Source organism: Anolis carolinensis, unplaced genomic scaffold (assembly GCF_035594765.1).
Source record: "Anolis carolinensis isolate JA03-04 unplaced genomic scaffold, rAnoCar3.1.pri scaffold_8, whole genome shotgun sequence".
NCBI lineage: Eukaryota > Metazoa > Chordata > Lepidosauria > Squamata > Dactyloidae > Anolis > Anolis carolinensis.
Window position 1 is genome coordinate 10,107,370 of NW_026943819.1, and position 25,762 is coordinate 10,133,131.

At 41.3% G+C, this 25,762-nt stretch overlaps 2 protein-coding genes across 5 annotated transcripts in view; both read left to right on the forward strand.

The window, feature by feature from the left end:
- ppp2r2a (protein phosphatase 2 regulatory subunit Balpha) overlaps positions 1–2,479 on the forward strand; it is a 41,448-nt gene extending 38,969 nt beyond the window's left edge. For all 4 annotated transcript variants that reach the window (XM_016997204.2, XM_062960858.1, XM_062960859.1 and 1 more), the window contains exon 10: positions 731–2,479. In XM_016997204.2, coding sequence (XP_016852693.1) covers positions 731–1,010 — 280 coding nt within the window. In that variant the 3' untranslated portion in view covers positions 1,011–2,479. The remainder of the gene's footprint in view (positions 1–730) is intronic.
- A 3,099-nt stretch (positions 2,480–5,578) lies between these two features.
- On the forward strand, positions 5,579–25,680 carry bnip3l (BCL2 interacting protein 3 like). Its single transcript, XM_008120178.3, has 6 exons — positions 5,579–5,746; positions 18,602–18,788; positions 19,544–19,616; positions 20,617–20,720; positions 21,410–21,559; positions 22,278–25,680. Exons 1-6 carry the CDS (start codon positions 5,581–5,583, stop codon positions 22,324–22,326), a joined length of 729 nt encoding a protein of 242 aa, XP_008118385.2. The 5' UTR covers positions 5,579–5,580; the 3' UTR covers positions 22,327–25,680.
- The last annotated feature ends 82 nt before the right edge of the window (positions 25,681–25,762 follow it).

The window sequence follows — 25,762 nt, forward strand, 5'->3', positions numbered from 1 at the left end:
GTCTGATTTGAAAGATCTAGCAGTGATGTTATCTTCATCATAAATTGTCATATCACGGGAATGTACAGGTAGAGCCAAGATGGGGCGTCTTTACTTCTGTGCAAAAAGTGTTCACCAAGACTGGTGTTGCTTATGGTAACGGGTAGCTCATTTCTGAGGACTTTCCCATCACTTGCTACCTAGATTTGGACTGAGACTTTATGTAGTCAAATCTTGGGTTTGTAAACCAAAAAAAAACAAACAAATGATTTCCAAACATCTCTTCAGAGTGTAAAGATGATTTTGTGCTATGAAAGATGGCACTGAATTGTCAGGCCTTGCAACTTTTAAAAAAATGACTGCACTATAATTTGATTGTAATGAGAGGAGATGACACTGTTCTCCAAATGACAAGTATTGCTTCCTGGAAACAAAGTGTCATACAATGCCTGGAAGTCAATGAGTCACAGGAATAGTATTCTCACAGGGAGTTTGTAAGAATTTGTATGTCATGGTTAGGATGTTAAAGATGGGCCCTGGACTCCAATCCCAGTAATTGTGGAGGATTGGCTGTATATTCCGAGAACTGAGTCTTGCTTGCTATTTTTTTTGTGTCAGGAGCGATTTGAGAAACTGCAAATCGCTTCTGGTATGAGAGAATTGGCTGTCTGCTAGGACGTTGCCCTTGCTAGTATTCTAAAAGGGCAAGCAGTTTGACTGAAAAGCTGTTTTTTCCTCTCTTCATTTCCAGTGTCATCATGACAGGCTCCTACAACAACTTCTTCAGAATGTTTGATAGAAACACGAAACGGGATATTACTTTAGAAGCCTCTCGTGAAAACAATAAGCCACGCACCGTTTTGAAACCCCGCAAAGTCTGCGCAAGCGGGAAAAGAAAGAAGGATGAGATTAGCGTCGACAGCTTAGACTTCAACAAAAAGATCCTCCACACTGCCTGGCACCCAAAGGAGAACATCATTGCTGTAGCCACTACAAACAACTTGTATATATTTCAAGACAAAGTGAATTAGGGCTAGTATTTCTAGCAGAGGAGTCCACTTCCTGCATAGTTCAGATAGATTGAACCTAGCATTTGTACTTGTAAACAATAGAAGGGAGAAAACCGAGAGCAGGAGAGCAACAGGGAGAGAACAAGAGAGATGGAGATGTCTTTTGTGGCACACTTTGCCCAGTGTTTAAAAATGTGCCATATTGACAACCTACTCTTCTAGATAGCTGTATGGGCAATGGCTCTGCTGAGGAGTGCTCCATGTCTGCTAGCCATTTAGGTGAGTTTAGGGCACTTTTTTAACGTAATGACTACTTGCACCATCTTGCCTAATGGACTAGAGATTGGACTGTTGATTGACATTTGATTCCACCAGAGTTTTTTATGCCTTCCATTGTGACAATGACGTCTACCACAGGGGGGAAGAAAGCCTTCAAGTCATGCTGTGGGAGTTAACTGTGTAACCTCATTACTGTATTATTTGTGGCCCTTGTTATTATGAAATAACAGCTCATTCCTGCTGTGGCTTGTAGCATTCCTCCCATGCCTCCTGGACTCCTTTCCCCTTTTTGAAAGATCCCCTTGCTCCCCAGCCCTGTGGTGGTGGTGTATTGACGAAAGAGACAAAAAGCACACAAAATGGGTCAGTGTTCAAAGGGGTCTGTGTTGCAAAGAACAAAATGTTTTAATGAATTGTTGACTGTAATCACTCCTTGCCATGTCTGGCAGTAAAAATGGGGCGGGGTGGGTGCTACAGGGGGGAAATCTACTGAATAAAAGTGTCAAAGAATAGTGCTTTTGTTTTTGTTCGTTTGTTTTCCCTTTTTAATCTACCTCTTTAAGAATTTCTTCATTTGTTAAAACTGTAATTGCATGATGATTTCAATGTTTTCGTATTGATTTTTTCCAGTATTATTTTACATGAGGAAAGGGAAAAGGGAGCCTTTTTAATAATAATAATATTCCTTTATGAAAATGTTCAAATGTCACTTTAGTATTTATCAGTAGTTTCCACTAAAAAGCTTCCGGGCTCTGCTATAATAATAAATGATGATTCTTTCATATTGTATCAAGAAACCTTTCCTCCTGCCTCTTTTTGTTAACAGACCTCCATCTCAATATGGGCAGGATGAATTTTGTAGAACACAACTACGGTTTTATGGGACTAACCTTTTACGTATCTAAACTCCCTTGTCCTAATTTTGAATGCCTTGTTAGAATTCAGGCTCACAACCGTGCTTTTCTTTTTTTTAAAAAAGTCATTAAAATTTGGGGTTTTTTTTTTAACAAAAATAGGATGTTGTATAAAACTTAATATAAAGTGATTTAATGCAATTGAAAAATGACACTGCATTATTGAGTTACCCCTATATTTTGTGTATTTTTGTTGCTATCAGTTACTTAAATGGAAATGTAGTTTTACCTTATGAGTGTTCCTTTTTTTTATTTGGCTTTTTGAAATTCTTGCCATTAAAGATAAACTTGAAAATTTGTGGTGATCAGAAAATGCTTCACTTTCACAAGTAAATGTAGTAACTGTTGTCTACCGTTATTTAAGATACCCGGAGTAACTTACTTACCTAAGTGATCCCTTGTTGTCCGAGTATGATGGCCTTCCAATTGTAGTGTCTTGGTGATGGATACGTAGGTGACTGTGGAGCCCTATTCTTGACCCGCATGTTCTTCCACAGTGGGGGCATCGATTTTCAGGTGGAAGATGGTCCCGGTCCCTAACCTGACATGGAGTAAATGCTTATGCAGAATATCCCTACAATATAGTTTTCCATGTATATATACTTCCCAATCTTCACACAAACAACATGGTTTGAAGTTCCCAATCTCCTAAAAGTTATGCCCATTTGGTTTTAAGCTGAAAAGGGTCGTCATGTCTCCTTTAAATATGCAAAAACCTCTTTTCCCAGGGAAGCCAGAATGGCCCTCTCCCTGCTGCCCTTCTGGCAGCGGCAGGCTAAAACGATCTTATTCAAACAGGCTTTTAAATATGAAGGTTTTTAAGATCAATTCAGGGGGTGTTGTGGTTTTTAACTTTTAATTTGTTTAAATGGTTTTTAACTGAAATTTTAAAAACTGTTTGTTTAATCCTGTTTTAATGTTCATATATTTTAAATGGGTATGCTGATGCTTTTGTGTTAAGCCACTTTTGAGTCCCCTGTGTCAGATGATTTTATTTATTTATTGTGTCAGAAGTAAACTGAGGGTACAGTTGTAATGTATTTAAAAATACAAAGTTAAAAACTTGACATACTAAATGTCCTTCGACCAGAAGCTGGCCACTTGAAGTGCCTCTGATGTTAACTTATAAGAAGGTCCTCCCTAGTGCATGTGGCAGGGCTCAGACTGCTTTGTAATAGGTGGTCTGTGGTTTGCTCTTCTCCACACTCGCATGTTGTGGACTCCACTTTATGGCCCCATTTCTTAAGATTGGCGCTGCATCTCATGGTGCCAGAGTGCAGTCTGTTCTGCGCCTTCCAAGTTGCCCAGTCTTCTGTGTGCCCAGAATGGAGTCTCTCAATTGGTATCAGCCATGTCTTGAGCTTCCGGGTTTTGATCTGCCATTTTTGGACTCTGGTTTGCTGAGGTGTTCCTGTGAGTATCTCTTGCAGCAACTTGCATGTTAGATGATGACTGACCAACTTTATTACTCCATTTTTTTGCCTTCTGGAAGGAATGGTTTTAAGTTATGTGTTTAGCGTGGCTAACCGTGCAATGATAAGAGTTAAAATGACAGGGAAACATGACTGAGATTGAACTCACAGCATGGGAGGGTATCTTCAGGGATGACAGGCGCTCCTTCCAAGAATGGATAAGAGGGCGTTGTCTCCCTGAGAAACACTTATAACAGTTTCCTTCATCTTTCTTTATGACTTTTCAAGAAAAACCTGAACAACTTGTTGATCGCCTTTTTTTTTCTTTTTCTTTTTTGAAACTACAGAGGTGGAGTGGGAAGTTCTGTCTGGATTAGTTTATCAAGGAGTGAATGTTCTATACCTGCACAAATTATTATTACAGTAGAGTCTCGCTTATCCAAAGTAAACGGGCCGGCAGAATGTTGGATAAGCGTATATGTTGGATAATAAGGAGAGATTAAGGAAAAGCCTATTAAACATCAAATTAGGTAAAGGTAAAGGTTTTCCCCTGACGTTAAGTCCAGTCGTGACCGACTCTGGGGGTTGGTGCTCATCTCCATTTCTAAGCCGAAGAGCCGGCGTTGTCCGTAGACACCTCCAAGGTCATGTGGCCGGCATGACTGCATGGAGCGCCATTACCTTCCCGCCGGAGCGGTACCTATTGTTCTACACACATTGGCATGTTTTCGAACTGCTAGGTTGGCAGGAGCTGGGGCTAACAGCGGGCGCTCCTTCCGCTCCCGGGATTTGAACCTGGGGCCTTTCAGTCTGCAAGTTCAGCAGCTCAGCACTTTAACACACTGCGCCACCACCAGGGGCCAAAACATCAAATTAGGTTATGATTTTACAAATTAAGCACCAAAACACTGTTAAACAACAAATTTGTAGTTCAATACACAGTAATGCTATGTAGTAATTACTGTATTTACAAATTTAGCACCAAAATATCATGATGTATTGAAAACATCAACTACAAAAATGTGTTGGATAATCCAGAATGCTGGATAAGCGAGTGTTGGATAAGTGAGACTCTACTGTATTACGATGGGTTGCTGTGAGTTTTCCGGGATGTCTGGCCATGTTCCAGAAGCATTCTCTCCTTATGTTTCACCCACATCTATGGCAGGCATCCTCAGAGGTTGTGAGTTCTGTTGGAAACTAGGCGAGTGGGGTTTATATATCTGTGGAACATCCAGGGTGGGAGAAAGAACTCTTGTCTGTTTGAGACAAGTGTGAATGTTGCAATTAATCACCTTGATTAGCACTGAAAAGCCTTGCAGCTTCAAAACCTGGCTGACTCCTGCCTGAGGGAATCCACAACGCAAAGTTGGTCCAGGCATGATGATGATCTAGAACACACAGCTGGAAAATGCTCAATATAATTTACAATAATATATAATATTATAATATATTGTATATGCATATAATAGTAATATTTTGTAATACAATACTAATACAATATAATAATATTAATTATATATTACATGTAATATTAATAATATTACAATTTATAGATATAGTACAATATGCTAATTTATTGCCAGTATTGTGCTATGCTAATAATATAATATTGCATGTAAATTTAATTTGTAAGCCTCTGAGTCCCCTTCGGGGTGAGAAGGGCGGGATACAAATGTATTAAATAAATAAATATACATTCTAGTCGCCCTATTTAACTCATATGTTGAACTTATTCCACCTATTAGACTTTGAAAGAGCAGTCAATTGCGTGGGTTTATTTGGGTGCATTGACAGCTTGACTCCTCTCTGCAAGGAGCCGCCTACACTCCCGCGCCTGCGCACTGCGCGCCGAAGGCTGACTCCCTCTGACCACACCCCCTCCGCGGACGTGAGAAGCGTCAGGGAGGAAAGGCGGAAAAGGGGGCGTGGTCTCTCCTGCGCGTGCGCGCTGGCCAAGTATATGCGGGGTCGCTGTGGCGGCGCATGCGCAGCACACGCCCCCCGTGTTGTTTGTGTTGTTGTCCCTCTCGGCGCTCCAGAAGGAAGGAGAGTTTTGCGCCGGCCGCCATGTCCTCCCCTCAGGAGTCGCCTCACAACAACAACAACAACCCGCCTCCTGAAGGGACGCCCGCCGAGGCCGGGCTCAACAGTGAGTACTGGGCTGGGCGAAGGAAAGTGAGCGGGGTCCGCCTGAGGGAAAGACAGCGAAGGGGTCTCCTTGCCTGAGGAAACGTTCTCTCGGCCCGGATTGGCTGGGTGCCGGGCCGTGCGAGAGGCTTTTGGCCAATGGGAGGGGCGCGCTGGCCTGGAAAGGGCGGGGGGCTCTTGGGGGAAGGGGCGATGTGGGCGGGGCCAGATGGAAAGAAGGGGAGAAGGTGGTGGGCCTGTCAGAAACAACCCCAAAACAAGGCCTTGAAATGGCCGAACCTGTTCCAGGGCGAATATTTCTTGTGTCCAGAAGTCCTTTGGGATATGGGACCGTTTTAATGCAGGCCTGGACCATCATGTAAAATCATGGTGGGCGTTGAAGTCCAGAGCACCTGGAGGAAGGTCCCAAGTTGGCCCAGGCCTGTATCGAATGCAGTTACTTTGAATACTGTTTATATGTAATTCTGTTTTTGATTTTTAAATTATTTATTCAACAACAGCAAACATTTCATTATGGTCCAAAGATCCTTATTACACTGTAGGTGTACAGGTATGCAGATTAATGAGGTTAACAACAGCTGGTTGATTTGTTTTACCATGTCAGAAGTGACTTGAGAACATACTTCAAGTCAGTAAACAGCCAGACCTTGAAATTGAAAGGCTAATCAAGGTGACCAGTTGAAACATTCACACCTGCCTCCAACAGACAATAGTTCTTTCTCCCTCCCTGGACGTTCCACAGATATATAAACCCCACTTGCATAGAGTTGTTGTATGTTTTCTGGGCTGTATGGCCATGTTCTAGAAGTATTCTCTCCTGACATTTCGCTCACATTTATGTTCTGAGGTTCTGAGGATGCCTGCCATAGATGTGGGTGAAATGTCAGGAGAGAATACTTCTGGAACATGGCCATACAGCCCGGAAAACATACAACAACCCTGTGATTCCGGCCATGAAAGCCTTCAACAACCCATTTGCATAGTTTCCACATACCTCACAACCTCTGAGGATGCCTGCTATAGATGCAGGCAAAACGTCAGGAGAAAATGCTTCTGGAACATGGCCATGCAGCCTGGAAAACTCACAGCAACCCAGTGATTCCAGCCATGAAAGCCTTCATCAAAATATTGTAAGTCACTTCTGGTGTGAGACATCTGGCTGTCTACAGAGACATTTACCAGGGGATGCCCAGATGTATTGCTGGGAGGCTTCTCTCATGTCTCTACAAGCTACAGCTGACAGACAGGAGCTCACCCCATCTCACGGATTTGAACAGGCAACCTTCAGGTTAGCAATCCAACCTTCAGGTCAGGAGTTCACAAGAGTTTAACCCATTGCGCCACCGCGGCTCTTAAGTCGTTGATTAGGCACACACTTGGGTAAAAATTGCAACAATTAAAACTGCTTTAAATACATTATTATTATTATTATTATTATTATTTGTTTTCATCCCACCTTTCTTCCATGGGTGGGACTCAAAGCAGCGAACAATGGTTAAAACAACAGAAATTACGTGACACAAGGTAAAATAAACTGATAAAACAAATAACACAATTACATGATGTTATATTAATAACATTATATGCTAAAATTCCCTGGGTCTCAGGTCACTGAGGTTATCCATAAAAATATATATTAAAAATCCTAAAGCTCCATTTCTTTAGGCCGTATAAACATTGTCAGTCTGAGACAGCCTTCATTGATAGGCTTTCCCCATAGCACCCTGGTTATTTCTTATTATGGGTTCTCGCAGTAGTTCTCAACCTGTGGGTTCCCAGGTGTTTTGGTATACAACTGCCAGAAATCCCAGCCATTTTACCAGCTGTTAGGATTTTTGGGAGTTGAAAGCCAAAACATCTGGGGACCCACAGGTTGAGAACCACTGGGTTTTTGGGAAATGGCTGCTTCCACGGAAAGTTTTTAATTTGTGAACAGAAGGCCAGCAATGAGGGGGCCAGTCGCACCTCCCTAGGAAGGGAGTTCTAGAGCCACGGAGCCACCACCAAGGAGGTCCTCTCTCTCATTCCCACCAAACGCATTTGCAACAGTGGTGGGACTGAGAGAAGGGCCTCTCCTGATAATCTCAGGGCTCTTGTTGGTTGAGATGGGAACAGGATGTAAATAAGCAAGAAGACACATTTTGGATAAGAGATACTTGATCTATCATACCCATCAGCTTCAGTCAGTACAGCCTATTATCATTAATTCATTTGTCTTGTGCCTTCTTCAGAACACAATAACTTTGTAATATGTAAACAGTTTCTTCTGATAGAAATGACTGTTAAAAGAAGTTAGAGTACACCTTCTTCCCACTACTTCCATTAAAAGTTTTTTCCTGCGCAGCTAGTCAGTTGCTTGTGTATATTTGTCTTCAAATCACTTGTCAGCATGACAACCTCATAAATTTCCTACATAAATGAAAATATGGTTTGCTTGTAAAAACATAAATTGGGGAGGTGGTTTTAACCATGGAAAGGGAGTTCTATAGCGTGTGAAAAAGCATCAAAATGCCTCGGAGTTTATATAGTCCAACAATATTTGAGAGCCTACGGGTTTTTCAATGTTTTTTAAGATAGAATATAATCCACATAATTATTCTAAGGGTTGATTTTCCTGCCTTTCTTCCTTAAGGCCGCCTCCGATGGCTAACATCTTAAAAGCTAGCTGAGATTAGAAACATGAGTATGTGTCTATTTTCCATCTTAAACAATCCAACTGTTTTTGTCTTTTAAAGTTTAAGTGTCCGTATCTGTGTTAAAATCTGCCTTGATGTTACATTTCTGTTTGTTTTCTTCCATCAGTTGTGAATCAGATCTTCTCATTTCAAAACATATCCTAGAGATTATTCGTTTTTTCTGTTTTTTTAAAATAGGCCTTTATTTTAAAATTGATTTGATTCATCAGTGTTAAAAGCAATTATCTTCTAACAGAATTAATAAAAAGATTAAACAAGCACAGCTCAGAATATCTGATATGTAGATATGTATTGTTCATTGGTTTCATTTTGGTTTTAGTGCTATTGGGAATTTTGTTTATTTTATTTATCCTGTAAATAAATGATACAATTCATTTTTACAAAAGTGTGTGGTCATTGGAGAGGAAATGACTGTGTAATTAGTAGCTTGTGTGAAATAGAGATTGAGTATCCCTTCTCTAGAAATTCAGAAAAGTCCAAAGTTGTCCACATAAACAGTTGAGATAACATTACCATTGCTTTCTGATGTTTCAGTATGCACAAACTTTGTTTCATGCATAAAACTATGGGAAGTATTATATAAATTTTCAGACTATGTGTATAAGATGCATATGAAATATAAATGAATTTCATATTTAGACTGGGGCCCCATCTCCAAGACATGTTGTGTGTGTGTGTGTGTATAGATAGATAGATAGACAGATAGATAGATAGATGCATGCAGAATCCAAAATAAAAAATATCCAAATTTCAAACCACTACTCATCCCAGGTATTTTGAATAAGGGATACTCAACCTGTATTTGGATTTGTAACTTTCTTGGAATGAAATGAGTCATATAGTTTAAGCCACGAGAAAGGAAGGAAGCAGCCCTTTTGTAAGAAAGGATATCACATAGCTGTAAGTGATAGAAAAGAATTGAATTGAGGAAAGGCAAAGGATACAGCTTCCAGGATGATGGCTTCACAAATGAAAAGCTAAACAGGCGAGAGGATAATTGGCTCTAAAGAGAATAGAGCTTTGGAAGAGAACAGAAAAAATGCATTCTCTGTGTCTCTGAGTATAGAAGGGTTGTTATAGCATATATGAACTAGAAGCTTGCATTCCTAAGCATATTCAATATATTTCTCTTTTTAAATAAATACAGTTTGGCATGGACTTTAATAACTAGTAAAAACAACTTACAATGAACAGTACATTATAAAGAGCAAATAGATATACAGTAGAGTTTCACTTATCCAAGCTAAACGGGCCGGCAGAAACTTGGATAAGCGAATATCTTGGATAATAAGGAGGGATTAAGGAAAAGCCTATTAAACATCAAATTAGATTATGATTTTACAAATTAAGCACCAAAACATCATGTTATACAACAAATTTGACAGAAAAGGTCATTCAATACGCAGTAATGTTATGTTGTAATTACTGTATTTACGAATTTAGCACCAAAATATCACGATATATTGAAAACATTGACTACAAAAATGGCTTGGATAAGCGAGACTCTACTGTAGCAGCAAAGTCATAATATGGAACGAAACAACTGTGCATTGATGCATCTTGCTGGAAGGATATATTTTATGTTGTTAAGGGGTACTTTAATTTTTGTGGAGACGACTACAGCTGGTATGTTGGGGAGGAGCTGGAGTGTGAGAATGAGCTTATTCAGTGGCTGAGTCAATATTACTGATGCATACTTGTTCTCTTCTATAACTGGGTCTGTCAGCTGGTCCACTTTGTCAGCTCACCACAGCCGCTCCTGAATGAACACACGAGACTCTCTGTGGTATCACCAGGAACTTTTACTGTAGGAAACATGAACATCAGAAAAGCCAAGAATGGGAGGCTCCGGCCAACCCTCCTTTATATACCCTCCCCCTCATTTGAACAGTCTCTTCCCGCTCAGTAAAACCCCGCGCAAATTCCCCGCCAAGTCCATCAGCCGTTTCTCCTCCGAGTCCTGGGACGCAGGTGTCTTATCACTGTCAGTGACCCTGAAACTCAGAGCCACATCCAGGCTCTAGTAGCAGGGTTCTGACATGGCGTCCTCCTCCCCTTCGTCCTGGAAGGAAAAGATTAAACACAACTATTGTTCTCCGCTGTCCAGAGTTCCTTTATACTTTTTTAACAGGCTGCAATGGAATACCGGGTGTACCTTTCCTAGGTCCTTTGGTAGCCTCAGCTCATAGGTCACTTCGTTTATTCTTTTTGCTACCCTGAATGGCCCTATATAGCGTGGAGCCAATTTCTTGGATGGGAACCCCAATTTCAGGTTTTTTGTGCTCAGCCAAACCAGATCTCCTTCGCCCAATTTGTCCCCCTCTCGGCGCCTACGATCCGCAAAGAGCTTGTACTTCTTTTGTGTTTCCCGCAATGCCTCTACCACGGTTTGCCACCCTTGCTTGATTTTGGCCGGCCATTCCTCGTCGGTCTGGCCCTCCCCTTCCTTCCACTCGGGTAGCCTGGGGAAAGGTGCCACCTCCCGTCCGTATACTATTTCGAATGGGGCACGACCTGTGGCCGAATGTACGGCCCCGTTAAAAGCCATCTCAGCAAACGGAAGAAGGTCCGCCCAATCATCCTGTCTATAATTGGTGTACATCCTTAAGAATTGGCACAGTGTCTGTTGGGTACGTTCGACCCCCCCGTTGGTCGCGGGATGAAAGGCCGAGCTCAGGTTCCTTTCTGCTCCTAACAGCTGTAAGAATTTTCCCCAAAATTTTGCAGTAAATTGGACTCCCCGGTCACTAATTATCTTGTCGGGACACCCATGTAGGCGATATACATGCTTCACATACAAATCAGCAAGTTTTTCAGCTGAAGGGAGTTTTGGCAGAGCCACAAAGTGTGCCTGTTTTGAGAATAGGTCCAATATTGTCCAAATGTATCTGTGGCCTCTGCTGGGGGGTAGTTCGCCTACAAAATCCATGGCTACGCATTCCCATGGCCTCATGGGCTCCACCACCTTCTGCAATAGCCCCTGGGGCTTCCCCGGTGGTGTTTTTCCCTCTGCACATAATTCACACTGCGTGACGTATCCCCTGGCGTCTTTCCTCATTCCGGGCCACCAGCATTGTTTGGCCAACAGTTTAATAGTCCTGGTGGGGCCTAGATGACCCGCACCCTTGTTATCATGGTACTTCCTTAACATTTCTCGTCTTAAACATTCAGGAATATACAATTTCTTATTTACAAACACCAAATCCCCACACAATTCTCCCTTTTCTTTGTTTGTTTGTAACCATTTGTCCATTCCATACGCTCGCTTCAACTCTTCCTCCCATATTTCTCCTCCCCCCGTGGAAATGGCAGTACGTTTGTTTTCTTTGGCCGCTTGTGCTCGAGTTAGTACTGCCAGGCCCCATTGCTTATCAAGAAAAATACTCCCTTCAGATTCCTGAATTCCTCCCCCGTGCTGAGGCATCCGAGAGAGAGCGTCAGCGAGTATATTATGTTTCCCCTGGAAGAATCTGAGTCTGAAATCAAAACGGCTGAAATATTGGGCCCATCTAATTTGCTTCGCTGATAGTTTACGAGGGGATCTTAGATACTGTAAATTTCTATGGTCAGTCCACACCTCAAACGGTGTTCCACTTCCTTCCAGAAAGTGTCTCCAGCACTCTAGTGCTTTTAGAATCGCTAAGGCTTCTCTCTCCCAAATCGGCCAGTTTTTTTCTGTATCGCTAAACTTTTTTGACAGATAGCCACATGGCTTCAGGTTCCCCCCCTCGTCTTTCTGTAGCAGAACTGCCCCATATGCCCGGTCTGACGCATCGCAATGTAATACAAAGGCTTTAGACATATCAGGGTGCTGTAGGACAGGCTCCTCAGTAAAACGCTTTTTAAGGGCTTCGAAAGCTTCCTGGCATTCTATTGTCCAGGTCAGTTTGGCCCCTGGGGCCTTCACTTTGGCTGTTTCTCCCCTACCTTTAGTCTTTAACAAATCCGTTAATGGCAAAGTGAGGCGCGCAAAGTCCTTGATAAATGTTCTATAGAAGTTTGCGAACCCTAGGAAGGATTGCAGCTGCTTCCGTGTTTTGGGGGCTTCCCACCCCCTCACGTCTTCTACCTTCGCAGGGTCCATCGCCACTCCCTGGGAGGAAATCCTATACCCCAGAAAGTCTATCTGGTCTTTATTGAACTCGCACTTGGCAAGCTTCGCATACAGTTTTGCTTCTCTCAACTTTTGCAGGACTTCCCTGACTAGTTCTATGTGTTGCTCCTTAGTCCGAGATACTAACAATATGTCATCTAAAAAAACAAAGACTCCCTTGTACAACAATGGATGCAACACTTCGTTGATTAATTGCATGAACGCGGCGCCTCCGCCGCACAAACCGAAAGGGAGCACACGATAATTGAATAATCCGAATGCACAGGAGAAGGCCGTCTTCCACCTGTCCTCTGGTTTAATCTGCAATTTATGGTACGCTTCAATTAAGTCCAATTTAGTGAATATCTGTCCCTCCGATAACTGGGCGATCAAGTCCTTCACTAAAGGTAGGGGGTATTTATTTCCAGAACTGATTGCATTCAGGCCCCTGTAGTCAATGCAGAGCCTCAGCGTTTGGTCCTTTTTGCGCCTGAACAACACAGGCGCCCCTAGAGGGGAATTTGAAGGCTCTATGAAACCCCTCGCTAGGTTTTTATCAATGTATTTTCTCAGTTCCTCCTTTTCCCTAGCCGACATTGGGTATATTTTTGCCTTAGGAAGCTCTGCTCCTGGGACTAGCTCTATCTTCACTTCAACTCTCCGCTTCGGTGGGAAACTGTCTGCTTCCTTCTCATCGAATACGTCCACAAAATCCCGATACTCTGGGGGTAATTTATCTGCCAGTTCTGCTATCCTGATAGAGTCTTCCTCCCCCCTTTTCCCCGGCTCCCTTTCCACTTCCTGGCTCCCTCCTTCCAACTTCATCCTGAAGATCATGCTCTTATCCTCCCAGTTGATTTGCGGGTTGGCCTGCCCCAGCCATGGCATGCCTAGTATAACATTATAGCTGGCTATTTGTGATATCACAAATGACACCTTTCCTTCCCAACTCCCTATCTTACACTTTACATCTTCGGCACTGTACTTAGCTAATGATCCCGATGCTGTGGATCCGTCCAACTGCGAAAAAGCTATTGGGGATTCTAGGTTCGTTCTTTCGCATCCCAATCCCTCGGCTAATTCAGGGGAGATGATGTTCCTGGAACATCCACAATCCACAAATGCTTTGCAGGTTGCTTGTTTGCTGCCACTTTCCAGCTGAATGGGGACCACTATCATGGCTTTGTCCTGACTTACCAACCCCCCCGAGTGGTGCCTCATCGGTGGTTCTTCCTCGGCGCGTTTCCCTGCCACGGCTCTTGGTTTGGGCGGGCCTCCGCCTTCCCCTTTTCTCTGCCAGCACTCGGCAGCCCTGTGGCCCAAACGGCCGCACACGAAGCAGCCCCTCCTGCTGGTGCTCACGTTCCCTGTCGGCTCCGTTCTCCTCCCGGCTGGGGTTGATCCCTCCTTCCGGCTCCCCTCTTTCATCTGCGGCCGCTGCTGTAGCCCTCCTCGGTGCCTCCTCGCCTGGGCCAGCGATGTCTCGATGCGCCCCGCCAGCTGAATCCATCCGCGCAGTGTGTCAGGCTCATCACGATGCACCGCCCAGGAGAGGATCTCCCGCCTGAGCCCCTCTTTGAAGAGTTCTATCTTTGTCACTGCAGACCATTCCGGCACCTTTTCAGCGAGGCATTGGAACTCCTCCGCATACTCAGATACCGACCTCTGCCCCTGGGAGACGGTCTTCAACTCCTCCCTCGCCCGGATCTGCTCCAGTGGATCTCGGAAACGGGTCTCCAGGGCCCCCATAAAGCGTCGGAGTGACCCCAGACATGGGTCGCGCCGCGCGTGTAGTTGAACGTACCAGCTGGCCGCTCCCCTCTTCAACACTGCACCAATGGCCCGTACCCGGCTGGATTCCGTTCTAAAAGTGTGGGCATTGTCCTCCATATAGCCCCTCACCGTGGTCAGGAAAAAATCCAGTTCAGAGGACTCTCCCCCAAACTCGATCCTTAGTTCCTCTCGTCTCGGTAGGGGTCCCTGTGGTGGCAATCCCCAATTCTCCGCCCGTCGCAAGCCCCCTTGCGGGCCAGTGGGCCCCGCTGCTGCTTCCCTTTGTCCTGTGCCACGCCCGGCATTCGCCAGGGGCACCAGGGTCTCAGTTGGGAGCGTAGCCGGGATTCTCGGAGGCTTTTCCCCTTCGTCGTCACTCTCCTCCACCCGCGTCAGGCTCGTTTGGATCTTGGGCCGGGCACCGGGCTCCTTTCGCATTTCCCTTCCCTTCGGTGCTGGGAGGTCTGCAAAGCCCTGGCTGCTTCCCATGCTCACGTCCCACATTGAGCTAGCCCGGAGTTCCCTTCCTCGCTCCGGCTCCGCCAAAACCGCCAGGCGCTCCATCGCCCTCGACATCACTGCCAGGGTGGTCTCCATCGCCGACATCCTCTCCTCCAGAAACACCATCTTTTGCGGGCCTGGGGAAGGTGAACCTTCCTCTCCTCCGGTGCTATCTCCCCGCACCACTCCGCGCCTCTGGGTTACCCCATTTGGCTGGGCATAAGCGGTGGATGACGCCAGGGCCGCCAGCTGGTGGAACTCAGCGTCCGTCTCGGGAGTGGCCCTTTCCGACCTTCCTCCTCCGGCGCCCAAGAGCTCTTCATCCTCCACTTGCATGTTACACCTCACCGCTACAGCGGGATGGTGTCCGTATTCTTGGCTTAGTGTCAGCTCACCACAGCCGCTCCTGAATGAACACACGAGACTCTCTGTGGTATCACCAGGAACTTTTACTGTAGGAAACATGAACATCAGAAAAGCCAAGAATGGGAGGCTCCGGCCAACCCTCCTTTATATACCCTCCCCCTCATTTGAACAGTCTCTTCCCGCTCAGTAAAACCCCGCGCAAATTCCCCGCCAAGTCCATCAGCCGTTTCTCCTCCGAGTCCTGGGACGCAGGTGTCTTATCACTGTCAGTGACCCTGAAACTCAGAGCCACATCCAGGCTCTAGTAGCAGGGTTCTGACACACTTTTTGTTTATAGATCAGACTGAGGGACATTCAGATAGTTTAAGTCTAGATTCTTGATCATTTCACACACTCACAGGAGTGTGAAATCATGCTTTAGAACAGGGGTCCCCAAACTAAGGCCCGGGGGCCGGATGTGGCCCTCCAAGGTCATTTACCTGGCCCCCGCCCTCAGTTTTATAATATAATATTTTTATATCATTTTAAATAGTATAATATATTGTATATACATATAATATTGATAATAATATTATGTTATACAATATAATACTAATAATAATACCATATAATAATATTAATTATATGTTATATATTACATATATTACAGTATAGTGGTATAGTTCAATATAGTAATATATAATGCTAATATTGTGCTATGCTAATAATATAATATATTATATGTACATACAGCTGCTCTGAGTCCCCTTCGGGGTGAGAAGGGCGGGATATAAATGTAGTAAATAAATGTAGTAAATGAATAAATAAATAATTTTAGACTTAAGCTCGCCCAAAGTCTGAAATGACTTGAAGGAACACAACAATAACAATCCTAATTAACTTGACTATCTCATTGGCCAGAAGCAGGCCCACACTTCCCATTGAAATCCTGATGGGTTTGTGTTGGTTACAATTGTTTTTATTTTTTTAATATTGTATTGTTCTTTCATTGTTGTTGTTTTGCACTACAAATAAGACACGTGCAATGTGCATAGGAATTTATTCGGTTTTTTTTTTAAAATGATAATTCGGCCCCTCCACAGTCTCAAGGATTGTGGACCGGCCCTCTGCTTTAAAAGTTTGGGGACCCCTGCTTTAGAAGATGCTTTGCCTACATATACATTTTTTTTTATTTCTCCCTCATCGTACCTGTCAAATGATATAAGAAACAATTACGTTGCTTTCAAAACACTTGCTCAGTAAATGTATATAACTACTCAACAGTAAGGCTTTGCTGTTGACAATATTTGTGAATGCAAATTATCAAAGTGCAGTCTAACTTGGAAAATTATATTCTATATTTTGAATCTGCTTTAAATAAACAGTGTCCTGCACAGTTAACTTCCTTAAAATTCCTACATTATTTCTTTCAACATTTACATGTTTTGTTTTTTTTAAGAAGTACACAACAACTCCATATCCTCTCATGTTCAGAAGTTTATACGCCGATTGTTTTTACTACATCATTTGACTGTTTCAGCATTGTTTACATTTTTGTTCAATTATTGACTAACAAGGATACTGCGCACCCACTATAAAAGAGCTGTGCTATCTAATCTGAGAAACTGGCAAGTCCCTCCTCCCAAAAATATCCCAGAGACATGTATTGCATGCATGCCCACTGGCTACAGCTATTTCTTTCCTGGAAACCCATTTTGAATGAGTTGTACATGGTTCACAGATTGGTGTGAGTCTAGAGATAGCCATTTTGAGCAATAAGGGGCTGATGTGCTTTTGTTTCTGCAATATTCATGTGGGATGATTTCTGGTAAAATTGAAAAAATAAATAAATTCTGAATACATGTCGGGAAACTGCTAGAAAGCTTTGAGACTATCTAGCATTCCTCATCGTCCTCACAGTTCATGTTTTTGATAGATATACATCTGTACCAATTTCCTGTCCACATTCCTTGAAAATGCAAGAAGGGAAGAGTAAATAAGCAAGAATGTTGATCTCTGTGTCCGATATTCTCTGTATCAGTTACAATTTTGGAATAAACCCTTATACCACTGTAATCCATACTCTATGTAGAATGCAATATTAGACAGATAGAAATGTATACACTGAACCACCAGAAAGTAGACCTCAGCCAGCTATGTGGATAATTTTGGAGCATTTCAGAGTTCAGAATTCTTGATAGGGATATTTAATCTATGTTGGAGTATTAGATGCTAAAGGATTTACCACCTTTAATCCCAGGTCAGAAGCAAAAGCTCTTTGTTTGAATGTTTTGTCTTTCTTCCAGAATATACCTGACAAGAATTGGAGAGTATATTGTCTTTCTAAATCCGGGACATTAGTTGCCTATACAAACTCTTTCCAATTTCCCAGATCCTTATTTATATTTTAGAGATATATATTTATAATTTCCCCAAATACACAAGTCCTGTTGAATAAAAGACATGTCTGAGAATAGGAAAGGAGACAGTTTTAATTGTGGAGAAGTGCTTTGCAGTTTTTTTTAAATAAACATCCAATTATATATTCTCAGTAACATTACACTTGCTAATTCCACCTTTATCTCCCACATGTCAATTGGTTTTTCACCCCTACCCCCTCCCTCTGGGAACAGTACTTTCTTTCATTCAGATATTACTTTAATTGATCAATCGTAAATAAAGAATGATTCAATTCTTTATATTTTCTTTGTCCTTTGATTTTATCTATCAATCTTCCCCATTCCAGATCCCAGTTCTTTTTGATTCGGCCTGATATATATTTAGTTCTCCTTTCAAGGATGTAATCCTGAAGCATAAAATCTGCTAGGTATTCATACCATTTTTTAACTTCCCACTTTGTTTGCTCTTTCCAACCCAAGGCGACTATTGCTTGAGCGGCAACTATCATGTATTTTATAATTTCCCCCCAGTCCTTAGTAATTTTGTTCTTATCTAATTTCTGGATGAAGAATTCTTTATTTTTCAAAACCAATTTATGTCCTGTTAAATCTTCAATTTCCTTCTTTACCTTGTTATAAAATTTTTGAACAAAGCATACTTCTGTTCATATTGCTCCAAGTCTACTTGTGGAAGACATCATACCAATTTCTATGAGCAGAATTTCCTGCATTTCTAGCTTTCCTCATAATAGCTGTTGCTGTGACATCCATGGGTATCCGTTTCCAAAATTACAGCTCATATAGATAGATGCTACTGAGTCCCTTGAACAATTACATACAAGTAGCTCATAGTTCATAATATGCCGATTGGTGTTTCAGAAACAGTTAAAATGCTGCTTTGTAGATTAATGGGAGAAGAGGGATTGCTCTCTGTGGGTGTTTTCCTTGTGTTTTATCTAAATTTGCCTGCATGTTTCTGCTAGTATAAGATAAATCATTGCTGGGTTTTGGTTTCACAGTTCTTGATAAAACATCTGCCTTTCCAACAGGCTCCTGGGTAGAGTTGCAAATGAATGGAAATGGAAATGGCAATGACAATGGCAACACAAAAAATGGTGGCCTGGAGCATGTTCCCTCATCATCCTCTATCCACAATGGAGACATGGAGAAGATACTTCTAGATGCTCAGCATGAGTCAGGGCAGAGCAGTTCGAGGGGTAGCTCCCACTGTGACAGGTAAGCATTCAAACTGACATATTGATTAATTTTTTCCTGTCATAACTAAGTCCTGCACTGTAGAAATGTGCCTTAATTTCAGATGAATCAGTGCTTTAATTTCTTGCCTTTTTGTTGTTAACATTCAGAATGTGATCCTTTTCATGTATACTCAGAAATAAAACCCATTGAGTTCAGCATATCTTGTATAGTAATCAAGCATGAGTAAGACTGCAACATTAAATAATTTCTTCTCCTATTAGAACAGACTGAAATAAATAGCACTTAGTCATTGGACCTTCTCTAATAAAAGCTACGTTGTTTCCTAGATGTTTACCAAGGTAGTATGCTAATAGGATTGGTATTACTAGGACTGTATCCTTTGATCATGACCTGTTCAGTTGTCTCATCTTGAACATATCCCCCTGCGCCCCCTCAAATGCAGAATCAATACTGGCATCTTAGCAAACAATTCACACATTCCTGGGTCCCATGATTTGGCTTGGCCCCCAGATTCCTCACAATTGCTGTTTCCTTGGATACATATGTGTTTTTTTTTTGTTCTTGTTTTGTAGGACAAGGCAACATGCCTTCACTAAAAATTCTTTCTCTCAAATGTGCAAACACTCTCATCAGTTCATTCTGTCAAATGTGTCTTTTAAATGTTTACACATCTGTCTATGCTACAAAAAAGTTGTAAGTATAAATAGTAACCAAATAAGTATGCTCTGTAATCAGATTCTGTAGTAACATGATTACATCTCTTTATTTTCTAGCCCTTCTCCTCAAGAAGATGGACAGATAATGTTTGATGTGGAAATGCACACAAGTAAAGACAATAGTTCTCAGGTACTTATCCCATGACTTACAAACAATTGTACGAGCTGGATTTATTTAGCATTGTTTAAACTCTCTTCTAGCAGGGAGTTTTCATTTCCTTGAACCACACAGAATGCCATAATCTAGGTTTCAGGGTTTTACATCATCACTATTTCCTGTTGGTCTATTTCAGGTGCAGTTAAAATTGTATTTTCTAATATTTAAAGTTCTCTATATGGTTCAGGTCTAGGCCACCTGAAGGTATGTAATCTTCCTACATGAGCCTCCCTAGCCTCTTAGAACTTAATGAAGGCTCTTCTGTTACCTGCCCAGAATTATTTGGTGGGAACAAAGGAGAGAGTCTTTTCAATGGTTGCTCCCAGAGTTTTGGTCTACTGCTTTGAGGAGTGTAGGATGAGACTCTTCTTGATATTTCATCAGCAAATTAAAGCTTTTTTTTGGAAATTGACCTCAATCACTGTTGAGGGTTATCATCATTTTTACATTTGTCTTTACTGCAGTGGTTCTCAACCTGGGATCCCCAGATGTTTTAACCTTCAACTCCCAGAAATCCTAACAGCTGGTAAAGTGGCTGGGATTTCTGGGAGTTGTAATGTAATAGAATATGTGTTTCTTGGCCAAGCACAATTCTGGATGTATTTAGGGGATATAATCCTGTTCTTGAGGAATTACCTTCTGTACTCTTGTATTTTAAAATATTTCATATTCTGGATGGCTTTTTAATAGATGAAATTAATTTTGAATCTTCTGGTTTCAAATGGTATTCAGTTTCCTAGTTATTCACAAATGGTTATTAAATACTTCAAGTAAAATATTTAGGCATGCACTGATCTCAGGCTTGCTTTTTCTTCCAAAAAAGCAATAAAACTGGTGTAGATACTTTTTCCCCCAGTTGTTACCTCTTTATGTGGATAACCAGAGAGGAATGCTTATATTCGTAGCTGTACTTAAAATAAATAGCACAATGAGTGTGTTATGAATTTTGTCTCCTGTGTGTATATATTTTCAGTCTGAAGAGGAACCAGCTGAAGGAGAGAAGGAAGTAGATGTTCTGAAGAAAAGTGCAGACTGGGTCTCAGACTGGTCAAGTAGACCTGAAAACATTCCTCCCAAGTGAGTTGAAACCTTTACTAACCAGTCCTGATAATTACTTCACTGAGAAAGAATTGCTCTTGCAGTAAAATGCCAAGTATTATTCTTTTAAAGAATCACTGCAAATGTTCTCACATTAGAGATAGTTGTATCAAATACTGCTGTTCACAGTTGTGCCCCAAAAATATAAACAGCCTTACATTTAATTTCTATTCCATCATTATGTACTTACATTGAAGAGCAGCTCTTCATAGGATTCCAGTGGAATATTATCTTTCTTTAGCACTGTGGGTAAAACACATGTGGAATACAGGTGACTTCTAGCAGACATATTTCTCCTCTTCCTTCAAATGCTTCAAAAAATATCCATTGGCTTGTATGCGTGTCAGGTCCCAACTTCATAGTGGTTCACCACGTTAATGTTCTCTTTTCTGGGATGGTGTCTGCTGGAGATGGAAGACATCCTAAGTTGCTAAATAATGAATACCGTTTTTTAAAAACTCTTGGTGTATATTTTAAGGATGTACATTACTGCCTCTATCTGAAAGGGCAGTGTTTTCTTCAGTATCTTTTGTCAGGTATTCTAAATCTGTTCAGTGTCTTTCCATAACAATATATTAACTTAACAATTCTAGGATTTTGACATCACTACCAGGTGTGTCGATTTCAATAATCCAATTCAGTGTGTTTTAAACACTTCCTTTTCCTAGGGAGTTTCACTTTCGGCATCCTAAACGAGCTGTATCTTTAAGTATGAGGAAGAGTGGTGCCATGAAGAAAGGGGGCATTTTCTCAGCTGAGTTTCTTAAGGTGTTCATTCCATCTCTCTTCATATCTCATGTCTTGGCTTTGGGACTAGGGTGAGTATCTGAACGTATATTGGATGGCTAGTATGCAGGAATTAATGTTCAGCAGCTAGAGTAACTGGTAGGATAATGATGATGATAATAATGATAATAATGATGATAATAATAATAATAATAATAATTCCTCCACCATCTCCCAGAAGGACTCGGGGTGGCTCCCAAAACACTTAAGGTGTGACAGAAAATACAAAATACAACAAGTGCAACTGCTTGTTTGCCCCTCCAAATGTCACATCATTTTGCCATAACTGTTTGAATGAGCATGAAGAAGTAGTTCTTTTAGTTATATAACGTATACATTTCAGCATTTGGCTTCTATGAATTGTTCTGGAAATTGCCTTACCTGCTATTTTTATATTTCATGGTAATATTATCACAGTTGCTCGCCTTTAGAAGTATAGTTTGAATGTTATTAGCAAGAACTTTAGAATCAACGTAATAGAGTGGTCTGAATGTTGGACAGGAGATCAGGACTCAAACCTTTATTCCACTATGAAAATTTACATAAGTCAACTCTGTCTCAGAGGAAGGTAGTAAAGCCCATCTGAACAAATTTTGCCAAGAAAGCCTCAATAGGTTCTCCTTAGTAAATACATAACCATAGCAATGACTTTGCTGCATAAGAAGTAGGGAACTGTTGATCAGGGTTTGGCAAATTTTAGTCTTCTAAACTAGAAGAATGTGTAATATACAAATTTGCATTTCATTTCAGTATCTACATTGGAAAACGACTGACTACACCTTCAGCCAGTACTTATTGAAAGACATGATGCACAAACCTGGAAATCCTTTTCGTCTGTGAAGGTGTTACTGTCACACTAGTACAATTGAACTTGAGGGAATTTTAAGCATGACTTCCCTTCCAAGCCTCCACCTTGTTTTTTTTTTTTTTTTAACATATCCAGGTTCCAGTAACTCTTGGAATTCAGTATTGGAACTCTGTGGAGGTGTTTTACTAGTCTTCTTTTCCTTTTCTCTCGCCTCCTTCCACATCCTGCAAAAGACACATCAGAGTTGCCTAACAGAGTTTACAGTTGCTTTATACGTTTGCAAGGGCTTCTTTCAGTGCAGATTGCCACCAGCAAATTCTAATTTTTATCAATGAGGCTGTTGTCTCAACTTTACTACAGCAGGAAGTAATCTGCACAGTGCGTAATTGAACTGTTGAATATAACAATCTCTCTTTTCTCAAAAGAATTTGAGAATTAACCAAAATTGGTTATAAAAAAAGATGAACTGAAACTTATTGGTTATTTTTTTCCTAAAGTAAGAACTGTACGTAAATAAAGTGTGGCTTTATTTTCCAGTTCTTCCAATGTTTTTACTTTGTCAGGAGGCAAGAACTGCACACAAAAAAAATCAAAGCAGGATAAAAATTGACTCATCAGCAACTTTTAATACTGAATAACTCTCATTATCTTTTATATGGATACAGTTGGCCTCCATGTTCGCGGGGGTCAGGAGCACAGGACCCCCACAAACGTGGAGAAAATGTGACTATCTCTTGGTCCCGCAAACTGTATTCAGTACACACAAAAATGCCTGTGTTGGTGGGTTGGCTGAGCTGTGATGTGTGCTTTCCCCTCCGCCAGTTTGATTTCCTCCCAGCGACCAAAGATCTGACTACAGACTGACTTAACCGAATGCAGATCAAGATGGACAACGGTGTCATCAGAGTCCCCATTAAAAGTGGTGAAAGGCAGCGGCAGAACTGACAGCAAACAATCCGCAAATAATCAGATCCACAAACATTCAACTCGCAAATGTGGAGGGACGACTGTAGTGACTTGTATCTCTACTAGAAATTCCAATACATCTATACAATTTTTTTTATTTTTAGGATTGCATTATTTGCATGCGAAGAAGCTTCTAGTATTCTTTGGTGTTTTATTGAATGAAGACTCTCCTTTTGAAAGTAGTTTGAATTGATTTTTTTTTTAGTATTTAGAGTCCACATAAAATGGGAACATTCTTGCAGTTTTATGAAACACAGTTAAATCTCTGGTTGAGTTTCATTACTGCCGTTTTTTATTTATAACCTCTTTGGAAATATCTGAAGTCCTAAGGACCTATCACTACTAGGCAGTGCAAGTGGTAACTTGAATAGCTATGTAGCAGTATTTCAAAAGCAAACACAACCTGGTTTTCCTTCCCCGAGATCCGAAACACAGATCCAAATTTCTTTCCACAGATAGACACAAGCAGACATCTCTCAGTCGATCTGCATTGGATTCTGGAACATGTAATATGATTCCGAATGATAGTTTACTCTCTTTTATATATATATGTATATATATATGACAGACTTTAATACTACATATTTAGGAACACATTATTAACTTTAAAACTAGCAAAATTCCAGTCACCATAGGCTGACAGTGAAACCAGACAAAAAATCAGTGACCAGACCTGTGGAAACATGCTCATTTTCCCTGTTTTGCATCAGACTACTGAAAGTTTTGAAAGAGAAAGGTTTGGCTATTTGAGCATGTTCACTAGCGTCAGTGGAAATTGGTGAAACAGAGAAGGTAAGCTATGGCATACATTCCTCACATATATTATTAACTCCAGTGCTCAAAATCCTATTGATGACTTATGCCTGGGTAATATGCCATTTTGCTGTAATAACATTGCTAAAGAGAGATCATGCACAGATCTGGAGCCAATAGGGCAGCTTTCTCTTCTGATGGAGATGGATTTCGTTGCCTTTGTAGCAGAAATGGGCCATTTTGCCTCTGCCGACAACGGTGTGGTTATGGCAACGTAACAGGATTGTGATTCTGCAACACACAAAAAGCCTCTCTTATTGCTTGATTCTGTTATAATGTCTGAGAACACCCCCCGGCCCACCGCTCTCTTTGAATGGCAGCACTTACATTGCTTGCAAATATGTTTTTTTCCTGGTGTGAGTAATTTTGAAGTGATTATATGCATTAAGGCAATAGTGCCAAATTTGTGGCCTTCCAGGTGTTTTGGATTTCAGCTCCCAGAATTCCTGGCCATTGGACAAGCTAGCAAGGGCTTCTGAAAGTTGGAGTCTGAAACTTCTGGAGGGCCACATGTTGGACACCTCTGCATTAAGAGTTATTCTTTTTTTTTTTTTTTGAAAGATCAGACAATACTGAATAGTATTAAGAGCCTGATAGTACTTTCAGTGTTGATTCTTGTAAGTTGTTTTGTAAAACCCAGTGGAACGATATACCATATATCTATGTCAGTAGTTCCCAACCTTTGGGCCTCCAGGTGTTTTGGACTTCAACTCCCAGAAATCCCAGCCAGCTTACCAGATGTTAGGAACTGTGGGGATGAAGTCCAAAACACCTGGAGGCACAAAGGTTGGGAACCACTGATCTGTGGAATTGGGACCATGTTACAAAGTGAGACAAATAAAGCTTTGCTCCTTTCCAAATTATACAATGGTTAATCTGCAGGTGCTGTGTGAAAGATTGATCCATCTACATGTGTGACTAAACACCTTTGCTACTGTTTATCAAGCAGCTGTGAGATTAAAATGGATGATGAGTTTGAGGATTTGATTTCTTGGCCATTGTTGCAGTGCAGTGATATAAATCAGTATTTATTACCATAATAGCTAACAGTAAGCTTGAAAGAGCATGAGTTTTTGTTTTGTTTTACTTTGAAGTGGACTAGTTCACTATAATTTGAAGAAGGGGGGTTATCAAACATAAAAGTTTGTTAAAATGAACATTGTTAAATAGCTTTATACCTGTTTACAGTTTTTTGGGGGGAAACAGGTCTTGTTTTTCAAGCGATCAGTGGAAAAAACAGGGCTTGAAATGTTTGTACATAGGATCAAGCAAAAATGCGTAAACTCGCACATTAAAAAGAATGCAGCAGGTTGAACTGCATCATGAGCTAAACGAAAAACCCATCTATTTACTATTTTTAAAAAACTGAAAAGCTCTGTTGGAATTAACACTTTTTTAAAAGAAAAAAAAGACATTGGTGAAATTACTGTAGTTAACTGAGCCAAAGTAATTAAGTATTCTTCATAATTAGTTAGCACTTTGTTACATTATTATATACAGTTTACAGTACTTGTATAAGTTGTAGTTCTAAACATTTTGTGCCATTAAAGCTGTCCTAAAACTGAATTTGTTCCGGTTGTTTCTTATTCATCATTTCTGTTTTTTAAACTCTTGTTTGGACATTCATGTTGGTTCTGTACACTACGTC